The sequence below is a fragment of the Homarus americanus genome, unplaced genomic scaffold, assembly GCF_018991925.1.
Source record: "Homarus americanus isolate GMGI-L3 unplaced genomic scaffold, GMGI_Hamer_2.0 scaffold55805, whole genome shotgun sequence".
NCBI lineage: Eukaryota > Metazoa > Arthropoda > Malacostraca > Decapoda > Nephropidae > Homarus > Homarus americanus.
The window spans coordinates 60,001-76,128 of NW_024717664.1; the positions used below are offsets into that span (position 1 = coordinate 60,001).

At 43.7% G+C, this 16,128-nt stretch overlaps 1 protein-coding gene across 1 annotated transcript in view; it reads right to left on the reverse strand.

The window, feature by feature from the left end:
- The window catches only part of LOC121858983, a 105,690-nt gene that overhangs the window by 48,837 nt on the left and 40,725 nt on the right, over window positions 1-16,128 (reverse strand). Inside the window, exon 3 of the mRNA XM_042355638.1 lies at window positions 10,426-10,548. Within this exon, the coding sequence (XP_042211572.1) occupies window positions 10,426-10,548 (123 nt within the window). The remainder of the gene's footprint in view (window positions 1-10,425; window positions 10,549-16,128) is intronic.

The following is a 16,128-nucleotide window of genomic DNA, read 5'->3' on the forward strand; positions in this document are numbered from 1 at the left end:
GCTGAAGTGCCTGATGAGTTATTGTACGTGTTAAATACTACTACCAACACACACACACTCTACCTTAACCCTTTGAATACGTTTACTTATTCCCTTGAGATGACAGTGTATTCAAGGGGTTAAGTCATCGTTCTCAAAGGGTTAAAAGTCCATACAAAGTTTCATATTTTTGTCAAAGAAAATTATGATTATCTAATTTAAAAAAAATACGCCCTTGTTCGTTTTCTCTCATAGCTGCATAGAAGAAAACGGGATCGAGTTATGGTAATCTCAAGTGTAATTCTGACGCCTGTTTTATCACTATTTATAAGTACAAGTTTAAGTAATGCTTTTAAGTGTGTGTGTTTAAAAAATATCTTTAAGTGGGTGAAGTAATTATTACGTGTTATGAAGGGGGAAGAGGTGTAAGGAAGAGAAAACGGAGACAACTTTAGGTGTGGGGGACTACCATAAACCTACACCACCTCGATGATTGTCGTCAATTACGCTCCGGAACCGCAAGTGGCGCTGCTCGATTGGATATCATGATGGGAAGACGTGACTGTAATTGTAAAGGATGGACGACTGGACTGTCACACATAGCAAATAATCACCTTTATATACAGGAGCAAAACAGAACGTCGACCTGGGATAGAGAGATCGAAAATTTATATTACCTGTAAGAATCTCTACCCTCAGCCCGCTGCAATCTCAAGTTTATCAATCGTTTTGGTTAGGTTAGGTTAGATCGTATTACTCCAAAACACAGTAGAAATTCCCTTGAAACTCTCACCGTAACTAGACTTTATTTTCCTATCCACAATCTAGGGAAAAAATATTAATCAGTTTAGGGGAAATATAGCGTAGAAAATTATTGAACAGGGGAAAATTACTGACCCATCTACAGAGGTCTGGGTAACTCGGTCAGTACAAGAGAAAGGATTCCAGTTTAGTGTATAAAATCATGAGGGAATGTTCGCTCAATAAGTCAGCCATGAGGAAAGGAGGGCATAGAGACGACTACATAACCTGAAATTAACGTGATGGATCTATTGAGAACCCGGACGATGACCAAGAGATGACAGTGTGACAGTGATCAGTTCTCTACCACCCTGTCACTGACACCATTTATGACACGAGGAACCTGGAGATATGTGGACACGTGGCCTATCCCTCCCCTCCCCTCCCTCCCCTCCCATTTTGCTGTTACACTTCTTTTGCTCCTCCAGAAGAAGAAGAAGGAAGAAGTGGATGGAATATAAAGCAAAGGGCCGATGGAATTGAAAAAGAAGAGAATGGAAAGGATGAGGAAACAGAGGAAAAAGAGGAAAGGAGAGAAAAGGAGTGAGAGAGGAAGGTCAGGTCATGTCAGAAGCCTCAGAAAAAAGAGAGCTTACAACTCAAAGTGGATCGTTTTTTTGTGCGTGTGTGTGTGTTTACGTGCACACACACACTGAGGGCCTGTAGAGACAGACAGGCAAACAGACATACAAGTTCTCCATCTTCCCTATGTTGACCACGGCGGTGAAGTGAGTTTTAAAAACCTGTTTACGTAACGGCATGACTTGACGGGGTGACGCTGTTGGAGAGGGTGGCAGGGTGGGTGGATGGGGTGGAGAGTAACACCACCTGCGGCAGCTTGTTCAGTCACGCCTCGACAATAGCTTGTGTCACACCTTGACGAAGAGCTTAATCGATGTACGCATTACCACTACTCTGGTATTTTCGCGGCCTTAAAACAAACACACACACACACACACACACACACACACACACACACACACACACACACACACACACACACACACACACACACACACACACACACACACACACACACACACACACACACACACACACACACACACACACACACACACACACACACACACACACACACACACACACACACACACACACACACACACACACACACACACACACACACACACACACTCTTTTAAAGGTTCAATCAGACGGTACAGCAAAGAAGTTCAGAGGGTACAACAAGTGCACTACACACCTGTAAAAATGATTAACATCTAACAAGTGAGAATAACAGGTAAATTATGTATCCCAGTTGAATGCCACACGTTGGAGAAATGTCACAAGATGCCCGGGCAGGTAGTAGCCAGGGTGGTGGAGGGAGGGTACAGCACTACCAATAAACGAGGGAGGGAAGGAGGGAAGGGAGGAAGGGAAGGAAGGGAGAGACAACCAGGTAGACGAGGCAAGTGACCTAAGTTAGAGTGTTAGCAGGTCAGGAAAAGTAAGTGAGGTCAGTACTGTCCTTCATACCAGAGGTCATAAACAAACGACCCAAGAGAGAGAGAGAGAGAGAGAGAGAGAGAGAGAGAGAGAGAGAGAGAGAGAGAGCCAGCCAACTTAAGTGGATAACATTCTCATCGGGTTAATCTTATCAAGTGACTTTTAAGTGAGTTCCACCTCCCAATAGCTTTAACCCATGGCAGTATTGTTATGGTAAAAGTTTGTATATGTAAAGTGTATCATTCTCAACGTGATAAGTGGTTGTATATCCCAGTCCAGTAAAGACGAATTTGTCAAGATGGTGAGGCTAACGCAACTCTATTTACCGGAATCTCAGTATCAATTCCATCAAGACTAATAACCAAAAAATAAACAACGGTGAAGGATATCGTTTGTATGGGCGTAAATCATTGAGCAGTTTTGAAGGTCGAGTTTCAGTTGCTTTCTCCATCCTCCTCTTCCTTCCTCTTCCTCTCCTATTCCTCCTCCTTCCTCCTCCTCCTCCTTCCCCCCTCCTCCTCATGGACCATATCGACAACAGCTGAAGAACGCACAGCAGCTGACCACAGGAGAATGATCACGTCACCATACTGTACTACACCACCCCCATCTGTCGCCCCTTGCCTTATCTCCTACACACCACGACACCACATCGTCACCATACCGCAATCTGTCACCTCCCCCTCCAGTAAGGTCCCGTTAGGCTGCTCCTCCTCCAAAAACTGTCGCGTTGTTTTAGACAGATTGTGTTAACGAGGCGCTCCGGTTCTTGATGGTATCGCTAATCCGGAATTCCTTCTTATTTTCCGGATAATTTGTGGATAAGAGCATTTTATGTATTGATTATCCCGGTTATCCAAAATTTCAACTTTTTTCCGGATAGATTGTGGTTAAAAGAGAGAGAGAGAGAGAGAGAGAGAGAGAGAGAGAGAGAGAGAGAGAGAGAGAGACGTCTATCACCATGGAGTGTTCTATGACCCTCCGGCAGGTAACACACACACACAGCTGACGGTGGTAAACAGAGTCAAGTGTCTCCAGTGGTAAGAGGGAAAGGCTCAGCTGGGGAATGTGTGTGTAATGGTATGTAGGAATTGATTATGTGTACGTCCAGTGATATGTGCACCCAGTCATACGTACACAGAAACACACGTTCACACAACTACACAATACACATCGTTATTCTTATATACAACACACGTACACACAACTATACGCGCACACAACCACACGTACACACAACCACACGTATACATAACCAGTGACTTGCACATGGTATAAGACAATGCAGAAGAGAATAACAAAATGAAAATACAAATAAACGTTGAGAGAAAAGGTTAAGAAAGAATTGTCTTGATTTGTTTGACCCCATGTGTGTGTGTGTGTGTGTGTGTGTGTGTGTGTGTGTGCATTTAAGCAAGCACGCACGCACGTACCGGGTGAGTGACCAACTTGTGTGTGTGTGTTCATGTCCAACAAGTGTATATTATGTGTATCAAACCACACTCCTCCCCCCCCGTCGTTAACCTGCCCTTGTTCCACACTGAAAAAATCATCACCAATTACCCACCACCTCCCGTCCCGTCACCAGCGGAAGTACACGGTCACGCCTACTTCAGGAAGGTCCTACGAAATCATCCGAGGCACCGACCAACTAGACAATAAATCACGCTCGTTTATACACCAATTACGGACATACCAACCCACGGACACGGACCTTATATCACAGCTACGGACAGAGTGAATCCGTATATTAAAGGTACGGACGCAATGAACCACTAAGGACGGTTTCGAGATTAATGAACCACTAAGACTCAAGGTGGTGCTGGAGACGTCTAGGAGGAGGGAGGGAGGGAGAAGGGGGAAGAGGGAGGGGAGGGAGGAGAGGAGTGGAGAAGGAGGGTGAGGTTTTGGGGTAAAGAGAAAGGTATGCGAGTGAGGGAAATTCCTTGTCAGTGGGGGGTTTACAAGACCAACTCCCCGCCTCCCCCCCCTCCCTTTCTGGATTGTGAGTGGGGTGGGGAGGGGTGGGGTTTCTGAGTGGGTGAAGAGAGGTCTCCTGGCACCTACAAAACTAACCCGTTGTCAGTACTAGTAGAAGTTGTTCGTAAAGTAGTAGTAAAATAGTAATAGTAATAAAGTAGGGGTGGTAGTAGTTTATAAGTGTCTACATGACTCGTCTCAGCCCCAAAAAGTAGGTTGGTGAAGGTGACTTGTATTGACTGACGGTGTAAGTATCTGAAAGAGGGCCATTAGCGGTGTATGTAGGTGACACAGGCCCGAGTGACCGCCCGTGTGTGTGAGGTGTGTGTGTGTGAGGTGTGTGTGTGTGAGGTGTGTGTGTGTGTGTGTGTGTGTGAGGTGTGTGTGAGGTGTGTGTGTGTAGTGAAAGAAATCCCACCCTAATCCACCCATGACATAAACACAAGACTGAGCAAATTCACACACAGGAAGAACTAAATGGACAGTAAGGGCTAAGAAAAAAAAGCCAAGCGATCGTCCGTCTGGCGAAGTCTCCATAAACGTGTCACGGTGGTAGTAGAGTGGGGTGGGAGGGGGGGTGGGTGAAGGTGAACGCCAGGCACTGTTGATTGCTCGTGTTGATGCTATTTTTTATTAAGGTAAGAAGGGAGGAAGGGAGGGGAAGGAAGGGAGGAAGGGAGGGAAGGGAGGGGGGAGGTCCACACACCCAACATCTGCTTCAGGTAAGACAGGTTAATGATGTAATTGTCTCAGATTAACTACAGGTAACACATGAAGGTAGAATCATCAAAACTATTACAGCCTCTAAAATTCTCGAAACACCGCAATTACCAAAAGATAAATCTAAAATCGTTTAACTTTCAAACACACACACACACACACACACCTCACTCACACACACACACACACACACACACACACACCAGACTCTCGAAAAGGCTAAAGGTGAACAAGAACACGAAAACACACCTGTCGAAACAAGAGGCTGAGTTGTTCCTGCGAAGGTGAGAGGTGGACAGGTGTACGACTACGCCACCACCACACAACAAAACCAAAGGCCACACACACACACATAACGCAAAACACCAACGAAAAACAATAACAATACTCCACTGAGATGTTATTGTCGCATACCTGTACAGCAAATCTAATTAATAACTCCAGGTGTTTCATAGTTATGGCCTTGAGAATTACCCAGATATGGAGATTATGCATTCCTATGATCACCTTCAAGGACGCTCGGAGATAATATTCATAAGGAAGGTCTTTAATGGGATTAAATCATGGTGGACTAACGACAGATACGATGCTGTAATGATAAGAACGTCACCAGGATAACAGAGAGAGGAACAGCACGATCGGGGGGTAACAACAATAGCACCACTACTACTACCACCCTCATGTACCAGGTGTCGTGGCCGTGTTTAACAGCTCTCGCGCCAGCTGACTCGCCCAGGTGTTCTGGTCACCGTCGGCAACACACGGTGATGGCTTGGACTCCGCCTTGATCGTTTGGTTCTTGGTTTGCAGTCAATACGTAGCCTCAACACGCAGCTTTGATACGTAGCCTTAATACGTAGCCTCAATAATAGCCTCCAAACGTAGCCTTAACACGTAGCCTCAACACATAAGTACAAATATTACAATGATTTACTTGAGAATCGAGGCGTGACAATATTATTCCCGTGATAGATAATGACGAGATGATTCGCACCGACCACCATTACTACACTAGGTGACACTTTGAGCAATATATACTTCACACACATATTGTTTAGACATATAGCAATCATGGGAGCTACCAAGAACACACCACGGGTAAATATACCATCTATAATACGCCATAAAGATCAAAACAATACGTGCTAAAATATGCAATCGGCTGTTGTTGACATAACTGCTTGTTTTCACATTATTATTTTTTCTATTTAATTTTGATTTTTAGGTTAAATTTAGAATCGTATTGTTACAGAAATCAATTTTAATATTCTGATGTTATAAGACACTGCTACCTCACACTAACAGGACAAGAACGATGGCTAGTTTACTTCTTATCTTTGAAAAACGCACCCAAACACTCACTTGGTAATGGAAAAAGATGAAAGTGCACCCGCATACGTTCGTTGGATGAAATATTGGCGTGAAGAGGACCGTATCTGATGAATGGCAGAAATTTCTAGCAATTATTGACTAGCTCTGTGGTTCGTGCGTCCTCCACAACACAACACCAGGATACTGAGAGAGAAGGGCGTCAGGACTCAGGGAATAACAACATACCAATGGCGCAGTTATCCCTCTTCTTACTCCGTTTTCTTTGGTTGTCCGTGAACTTCGTCTGATGGAATCTCACTGATTCTTAAGTTTATCCGTAATATTTTGTTGATTGTTTCATTATTATATTTATACTCATCTCTAGAGGTTAAATGACAACCACCCCCCCATTATTTTAGTGTTAGTAGAGAAGGAAACCCGTGATATTTAAATAATTTGATAGCATAGTCATGGGAAACAAGTGCTTTACACCCCGAGTTTGATCAGGTATTTTAAACTCTTCTGAAAGTTATATTTCTACATACAAAACAACAAAAGCGATCACTAAAACACCTCTAAACCACGAACAAGATGAGAAACATAAACCCATATAGACTGTTGATTTAAACTAAGACTTAAACGGAAAATAATATACACAAACTTAAGACGTCATCATGGAAAATCATAAACAGGAGATACGACCCTAAAAAATATTCTCCTCCCAGACTAACAAACACGATATATTCTACCTGGTGAAGCTATGTAATATAAACACATATATAACTTTTTATAACAACTTAAGATAATAACCTATAACAACCTTGAGTTATAACTTCTCAGAGCCAGGCTACAGGTATAAGTGAGGCGGCCGCTGGGACACAGGTAAAACAGGAAACATAAACGGGGTAAATTAAGACGCATTTACAGGGAATTTAACACACAGGTAAACACGGAGGTAATGGTTGTAGGTCTCTCTCTCTCTCTCTCTCTCTCTCTCTCTCTCTGGTTAGGTTAGGTTAGCTTAAGACAGGTAAACTAAGCCAAGAAAAGCTAAGACTTCACCACACTGACTATAAAAAAATAAATTATTACCTTGTGGTCATATTAACTGATGTCTTAACTCAACATCATCCAGCTGGGGGAATGTGGGCGTTACCTCCTGAAGAAGGTCATCCAGGAGTGTGTACTACCCCCTCTCCCCTCCCCAGGGTCCTGACACGCCCATGACAAGACCTTAGTTTGTTGTTATTGTTATGGGGTTGTTTTTGTTCTTGTGTTTTTGTTGTTGTTGTTGTGTGTGTGTATGTGTGTGTGTGTGTGTGTGTGTGTGTGTCATAATTTTTCCATCTATCTATCTATCTTGGCACTTTCTCTATACACCTTGACTCTTTTGAACTCAGAATTTTCACTTTCCATTATTATTCCTCACACACACACACACACACACACACACACACACACAAACTACCAATAATGTCCTCCCAATTTCCCCAAAGTCCCCAACGAACCCCCATCCCCCCTACCAGTAATCGCATCTACCCCTCTTCCCTCATTCGCAAAATCCAGGTATAATCTCATTTGTCACTTCTTCTCCCCTCCACATAACTACACAAGGCTTCCACAATCCCAGACGAGACGGAAGCCTCAAGGGGAAGCCAAGTGTGTGTGTGTGTGTGTGTGTGTGTGTGTGTGTGTGTGTGTGTGTGTGTGTGTGTGTGTGTGTGTTTTCAAGTAGAATTTATATTTATATACATTCCTCATTTACATATATTTCGTCTTCATTAACTGTTAAATACATATTCATACAGTTTATATGATGTATATTTTTATCAATTATCCATATTTTCGATTTTTTATTCATATACATTATTTATATATATTGGTGTAATTATATACATTCTGGAGTAGAAATTTATATAGTTTTTATTACTAGATTTATTGCGTTAAAATGATCGTCTGTACATCTATCAATGTATATGCAAATGAGATGTATATATATAAATTTAACAGTCAGTCAGTCAGTCAGTCAGCATCCATATTTCATCGCCTATGTTCTGCCAGTACGAGCAGATGACGGGAGAAACACATTCGCCAGGCGCAGTTTCTTAAAAAGGTGTCATTGCCAGGCGTTGCTGATTGCTCGTGCTGGCGTAAGAGTGGTGTTATTACCAGCTTAAATATTGGGTGTTGGAGGGAGGGGAGGGGGGTCAGGTTCAGGAGGTCAGGTTAGGTCAGTGAGTTCAATGTTGGCAAGATGCTGTTTTGGTGAGAGAGAGAGAGACTACCCTCTGACGCCACACAACAACATGACCCCCACAATAAAAACACAAGCACACCAAACAAACACAAACACACAAACAAACACACAAACAAACACACAAACACACCAAACAAACACACAAGAACAAACAGGGAATTTATAACGAGTGAGGCTGAATGACCTTGTTGGAAAGTTGATGACGTAATTTAGGTCCGGAATGTGTAAAATGGTTGGTGTTAATGTGATCAATAGTAGATAATATATGACCATGCATCACTAACGAGGCTCTGTGTGCGTTATTATGGACGTGTGTGTGTGTGTGTGTGTGTGTGTGTGTGTGTGTGTGTGTGAACCCCAACCTTATCTGACCCAACCTGACCCAATCCATACCTAACCCAACCCAGGGTAGTTACTTCAGCTGTGTTATGTATGTATGTATGTATGTATGTATGTATGTACGTATGTATGTATGACAAACGCTCACTCCCCCCCCTAACCTAACCTAACCTAACCTAACCCAACCACCATCACCACCACACCAACCACCATCACCACCACACCAACCACCATCACCACCACACCAACCACCATCACCACCACCCACCACCCACCTACCAAAACAATCAGTCATTGGTCACGATCTGATTACAGTATTAATTAAACAGCGTATCCAAGAGTTCTGATCGGCCAATAACAATACAACAATTTCTACTAACCTGCTCCCTCCACCACCAACCACCCCCGAGCAAGGAAATGAGGCAGTTACGTTACATCAATCAATACAGTTTTTCTCTAGTCTGTAACGCCTCCTGTAACCATGAGAGGAGAGAGGTCATGCGATACATAAGCCTGGATTTCATTTATCTTGGTGGATTATTGACGTTTTTAGAGGGAAATTTGATTGCTTTCCCAGTTCGCTCAGGGTGTGAGAGAGAGAGAGAGAGAGAGGGAGAGAGAGAGAGAGAGACCCTGGGGGGAAAGTGGTTATCAGTAAAGTCAGTCACGAGAGAAGAACACAACAGGGCCGAGTTGTTGAGTTATGTGAAAGACTTAATACCTAGAGGTCTCATACAGCCAGGGTCAGGTGATGGTGTGGTGGAGCTATGGTGATGTATGGTAGGAGGTGTGATGGTGATGTGTTATGGTGCTGGTAGTGTGGTGGTATGATGGTAGTAGTGAGTGATGCTAGCGTATGGTACATGGTAGTAGTGGTGTATAGAGTATAGTGTCATACGGTATGGTATGGTGTGATAGTGTCCTCGCGTGTACACCTGATGAGGGCTTATGGTGACGTGTGGGTAGTGGGTGGGGGTAGGGAAAGCTGAAGGGAGGGAGCTTCGTCACTTCACTAGTAACTTGAAGCTAGTGAGGATAGAGCTTCGTCACTTCACCACTAACTTGAAGCTAGAGTGAGGAGAGAGAGCTTCGTCACTTCACCACTAACTTGAAGCTAGAGTGAGGATAGAGCTTCGTCACTTCACCACTAACTTGAAGCTAGAGTGAGGATAGAGCTTCGTCACTTCACCACTAACTTGAAGCTAGTGAGGATAGAGCTTCGTCACTTCACCACTAACTTGAAGCTAGAGTGAGGAGAGAGAGCTTCATCACTTCATCCTAATAAAGAAATCTTCCAAAATACAGATCTGACAAGATAAAAATTGCATTGTCATTACTCCTACACAACAACAACACCACTATCACCACCATCAACACAACACCACCCTCACCACCAAACCTCACCTACACCACCACCATCACCACCAACACAACACAACACCACCCTCACCACCATCATCACCACCACCAACAACAACACCCTCACCACCATCATCACCACCACCATCACAACACCACCCTCACCACCATCATCACCACCAATACCCAGGTAGGAGGGAAGGTTTACTTACCAGGGTCCTCGGTGTAATAAGACCTGCTGTCAGATTCTCCTAGGCCTTCGTCAGGAAACTCGGAGGTGACGTACTCGTTGGAAGCGTCCTCGTAGCCGTCACCTTCCTCCTCGCTCCCGTAGTCTGTTAGGAGAGGCAAAAAGGGCGTGAGTAAGGGCGTGGGAGAGGGAGAGAGAGAGAGAGAGAGAGAGAGAGAGAGAGAGAGAGAGAGAGAGAGCTACAATATCCAAACAGAATTACAAAACACATCCCTATCGACAACTCCCACAGAACAAGATCGTAGGACAAATTTCTACTTAACTTTTATGAATAACGAAAATATCTTACGATCATTAATACGTTTAGGTTAGTATCAAGTGATTTTGGTATAGTAATGAAGAAAAAAAAAGATATATCGTACGTCAGGCAAGGGGAAAAGGGTAGCGCTGTAAGGGAAAACATATCGTAACGTAAACATCAGAGATAAGTTGGGTTTTAAAATCAATGAAGGAATGAAACTAATTACAGGTATAATTACATTGCAGGTATAATCAAGCATATATATAATCAGATAATTATATAATCGTCTACAGGTAAATAAATCTTAATCACAAATACTACCTTTACTAATTGGTTTAATATATCTAATTAATAAATTAAACAAGAGACTAGTTAGACTGCAGTAGTAAGTAAGTAATTAAGAAAGTAAGAAAGGATGAAATAACATACACGCTTATTATGAGAGAGAGACACAGGTGGGCAAAACAGGTGACATATTAAGAGACAGGTGTTGGAGTGTTAATAATACGTCATTTACCTTGATTTCTTCCACACCTGTATACACCTGTGATTACCTGGTTTACCTGTATCTTGTTGCTATCCTTCCTTCCTATAATTTACATAATTATATTGTAGAGGAACACCTGGTTACTCACTTACTCATTAACCTCTTTCCGTCACTCACTCACTCATTAACCTCTTTCCGTCACTCACTCATTAACCCCTTTCCGTCACTCACTCACTCATTAACCCCTTTCCGTCACTCACTCACTCATTAACCCCTTTCCGTCACTCACTCACTCATTAACCTCTTTCCGTCACTCATTAACCTCTTTCCGTCACTCACTCACTCATTAACCTCTTTCCGTCACTCACTCATTAACCCCTTTCCGTCACTCACTCACTCATTAACCCCTTTCCGTCACTCACTCACTCATTAACCCCTTTCCGTCACTCACTCACTCATTAACCTCTTTCCGTCACTCAATCACTCACTCGTCACCTCTTTAATAAAACAGAACCATTCAGGTATCAACAGCAGCAGCACTCATGGGTGGAACGTGGAGACCGGAAGCACTAACTAACTCCACAATGCTGTACACAACGTCACGACAGACCATCATACACACGGACAACTAAACGGAAATATTCGAACCCCTGTGTTGCTGCCTAACATAAGGGATACAACACCACTTAGCCAACTTACTCTTGTTTTCCTTCATGGTGTTGAGGCTGTGGGGGGGTAGGGGGTGGTGAGGGAGGGAGGGGGGGGGGTAAGCACTGATGGGGGCAAAAAACACCACGTGGCACTGCAGGTGGAATCAGTATCGTCAACAAACACTGTCTCTTACACTGTGTTTAACTCGTATCGTTTCGTCGTGTTAAAATATCCAGTTAATAATGAACACTTTTCACTTTAGCTGTGTTCTATGGGTGAAACACAACACGGTGGAACACTTGTACTGCTTCTGAGCTCCACACACACACACACAGGACCTCGCCAGGCCTCGTGGTAAGCGGCATCACCGGGACCCCTTAAACCACTAGTCACACGAATAGTCCTAAGGCTGGTATCCTAATTTTATCTTCAGGTGGACGAGAGGAGGAGAGCCACACACCGCGGCACTCACTGACTGGCAGAGAATGACTGCTGGAAAGCGTGGCTGGTGGCGCTTATTAACACCCCCGTCGCCAACACCTCACTGGAAGCTCGGTAATGGCGCAGCTATGACCTCCCACATCTTTACCGTCGATATATTTATAATCAATGATATAATCTACGAGGAGGTGGAGGCGGTCGTGTGTGGTGCTTGAGGGCGTGAGGGAGTGACTGCCTGGTTGTGTGTGAGGTGATAGACGCGGCCCTACACACAGGTGAGGTTTACAGGTATCGGAATGTAGGTTATTCATATGGCGCTGCGGACACACACACACACACACACACACACCTCCCTCCCTCCCTCCCGTCCGTCCTTCCACCCCTCACCACCCCTCACCACCCATCACCACACACATCACTCACTTATCAATATATTTCGTTCACCATATTAAAAAAAAATCACATCTCACTATACATCACCACTAACTCACTACACAAATACACAAACGCTAAAATCAATAAAAATTTTTAAAAAAAAAAAAAAAAACATTAAAAAATACTCTTAAACGTGACTGTTGGAGGTTAAGTAGAACGTTAACTTACATACAGACCAAAAACAAAAAAAAAATAAAACAACTAAAACAATGTGGTTGGCCTGTTAACGAGTGTACTGGTCAACAACGTTAGCCTGAATGGTCATTAGAGAGTCAAGATGATGGTTGTGAGTACAGTGTGTGTGAGGGGGGTTGGAGGAGGGGGGAAACTGACGCCATTTTGGGCACTTTAAGGTATAGCGTTTTAGAAGTTATTTACCTGCTTGAGTACGATGACTTAACGTAATGATGATCGTCTTACTCAAAGGGTTAACTCATCACTCAAAGGGTTAACTCATCACTCAAAGGGTTAACTTATCACTCAAAGGGTTAACTCATCACTTAAAGGGTTAACTCATCACTCAAAGGGTTAACTCATCACTCAAAGGGTTAACTCATCACTCAGAGGGTTAACTCATCACTCAGAGGGTTAACTCATCACTCAAAGGGTTAACTCATCACTCAAAGGGTTAACTCATCACTCAAAGGGGAAAAATCGTCTTCTCATCTAGGTAAATCACCGTCAGACACCAGAAGCGCCACCAGCAGCAGTTAACGGGTTGTGGTCATACCGTTTGTTGTCAGGTGGTGGCGGGGCGGGGCGGGGCGGGGGAGGAGGATGTTGACCACACTCCACATTGATGGTATCTCAGAGTGGGTTTCCAGGAAGAGCGAGGTGGGGGCATAGTGAGGATGGTGGTTGTTTAAACGGGCCCCAAGAGTCTTAGATGAATGACTAAACGGGCCCCAAGAGTCTTAGATGAATGACTAAACGGGCCCCAAGAGTCTTAGATGACTGATTAAACGGGCCCCAGTCTTGATAGGGCCCCACGAACCATAAATGACTGATTAAACGGGCCCCAGACTTGATAGGACCCCAACACAGTCTTCAGGGACCCTCAAACGATTAATTAAGTTTCGGTCGTAATGAGATTCAGTCGTATTGTAGTTATATATGTCGGTAATAATAATAATAATAATAATAATAATAATAATAATAATAATAATAAATCGTAGCCAGACGACCAGCTCAAACTATCGTACGGCAGGTGTGAGCCCTTCTGAATAACATTGCAGAGGTAAACACGACACACACACACACACATTTACTCACTTTTCGACAACACTTTCTCGTAATAACACTTATGAAACCACTTTCCCGACAGCTGTCCATTGTAATGACGGAAGTGTGTGTGGTGACTGCCTCTCTCTCTCTCTCTCTCTCTCTCTCTCTTTCGTCCTTAAAGAGAGAGAGAGAGAGAGAGAGAGAGAGAGAGAGACCCCCTTACCCTCCCCTATAATCCTACAGTGTTAACCCTCTCCAAGGCACCATAGAGGATTGGATACCTTATAACTAGATCGTCATCATCATTAAGAGGATCAGATACCTTTAAAACCTAATATTGATCTTCTACTATTTGATTATATTAAGGAATTTGCTCTTGTTGATATAATTTATTGTGTTTATTGTTAGTTATTATTATTATTTATCATTTATTTAGGAGGTAAGTTTGGTTTTACACTACTACTGTTACTACTACTGTTACTACTACTACTACTACTACTACTAATAATAATAATAATAATAATAATGAAAATAGTAATAATATTGACCCACTAAAAATCTGAAAGTTTATACTCAATAACACGTAACCTTATGAGATAATTTTTTTTTCTATCTTTAATAATCTCTTTTTTTCACTATGACTCTCAAGTTCTCTCTTTTTTTCCTGTTCTCTTTAGTTTTTACTCTCTTATTTACCAAGAGAAATGAGTTAAGAGTGTAAAATAAGACTAGGTAATGAGAGAGAGAGAGAGAGAGAGAGAGAGAGAGAGAGAGAGAGAGAGACAAACCCGAAACAACTCAATCACGTCCACCACACCTTCCAACCAGCCAATCAAAAGCAAGAACAAGACGGGTGGGGGTAAACGATTGACTGGAACCATAACTAAACAAATGACGTACATAGGAGCAGTATATCCTCGTGTTTATTTCCGTTCCTAGCGCCTGGGGGTAAGGGAACGGTCATAGCGTCAGCAGAAGGTCAGAAGCACTGTGTCAGGTAGTGTCAGCAGAAGGTCAGAGGCACTGTGTCAGGTAGCGTCAGCAGTGCCGTTATTACGTCTGGCGAAAAGGTGGTACAGTATAGTGTTTTTGTTATAGTCGATTTAGTTAACGAATATCGAAGCTAGTTAACGAATATTGGAGCTAGTTAACGTATATTGGAGCTAGTTAACGAATATTGGAGCTAGTTAACGAATATCGAAGCTAGTTAACGAATATTGGAGCTAGTTAACGAATATCGAAGCTAGTTAACGAATATCGAAGCTAGTTAACGAATATTGGAGCTAGTTAACGAATATCGAAGCTAGTTGTTTCCAAACCTGTGTTTACCTATTTCACGCCGAAATCTAAATTTGTCTAATTTAAAACCATTGTTACGAGTTCGCTCCTGGTTGGATAGTTTGAGTACCTTTGTAATGTCCCCTTTGTTTAACCCTGACTTCCATTTATACACCTCTATCAGGTCGCCCCTCACTCTGACTGAAGGAGTAAGTAATTAGCACAGGTGAGGTAGGTAGGTGAGGTAGGTAGATGAATGAGGGAGGGAGGGAGGGAGGCTGGGAGTAGGGAGGTGAGGGAGGGATATAAGACCACCTGGGGAGTGCCTCAGGTGAGAAACTAATGAACCTACCTCCCTCCCTCCTTCCCCACCTCCCTCCCTCCTGCAAACCCCTATTTCGCCTCCTTACCTAGTCCCTATCTCACCCTTAAGGAGGAAATTAGGGGGAGGGGAAGGGGGAGAGGGAGGGAAGAATCGGGTCAGTGATTTCGGTGAGTTGGCCTCAAGGGGTGGAGGTGTTAGTAGGCCTGGAGGGAGGGAGGGAGGGAGGGAGGGAGGGATGCTGTTTAGACCGGTGAGGGAGGGAGGGAGGAAAGGAGGGAGGTGGATAATTAGCTGGGACAGAGGGTGACAGGAAGGCAGAAAGACAGGGAGAGAGGAAGGGAGAGATACTGACAAGGAGAGGGAACAGGAAGTGATGCAGGGAGGGAGAGAGGGAAAGATGATGGCAGGAAGGGAGGTAGAGGGGAGATGCTGGCAGGGTAACAAACGGCCCGTGAAGGTTGACAGGCCGGCCGTCATACAGGAGATGAGCATCACCTCACTCGACCACCTGGCGAAGTTGTCATGCACTCCCTACCAGAGACAGTCATGCACACCCTACGAGACAGTCATGCACACCCTACCA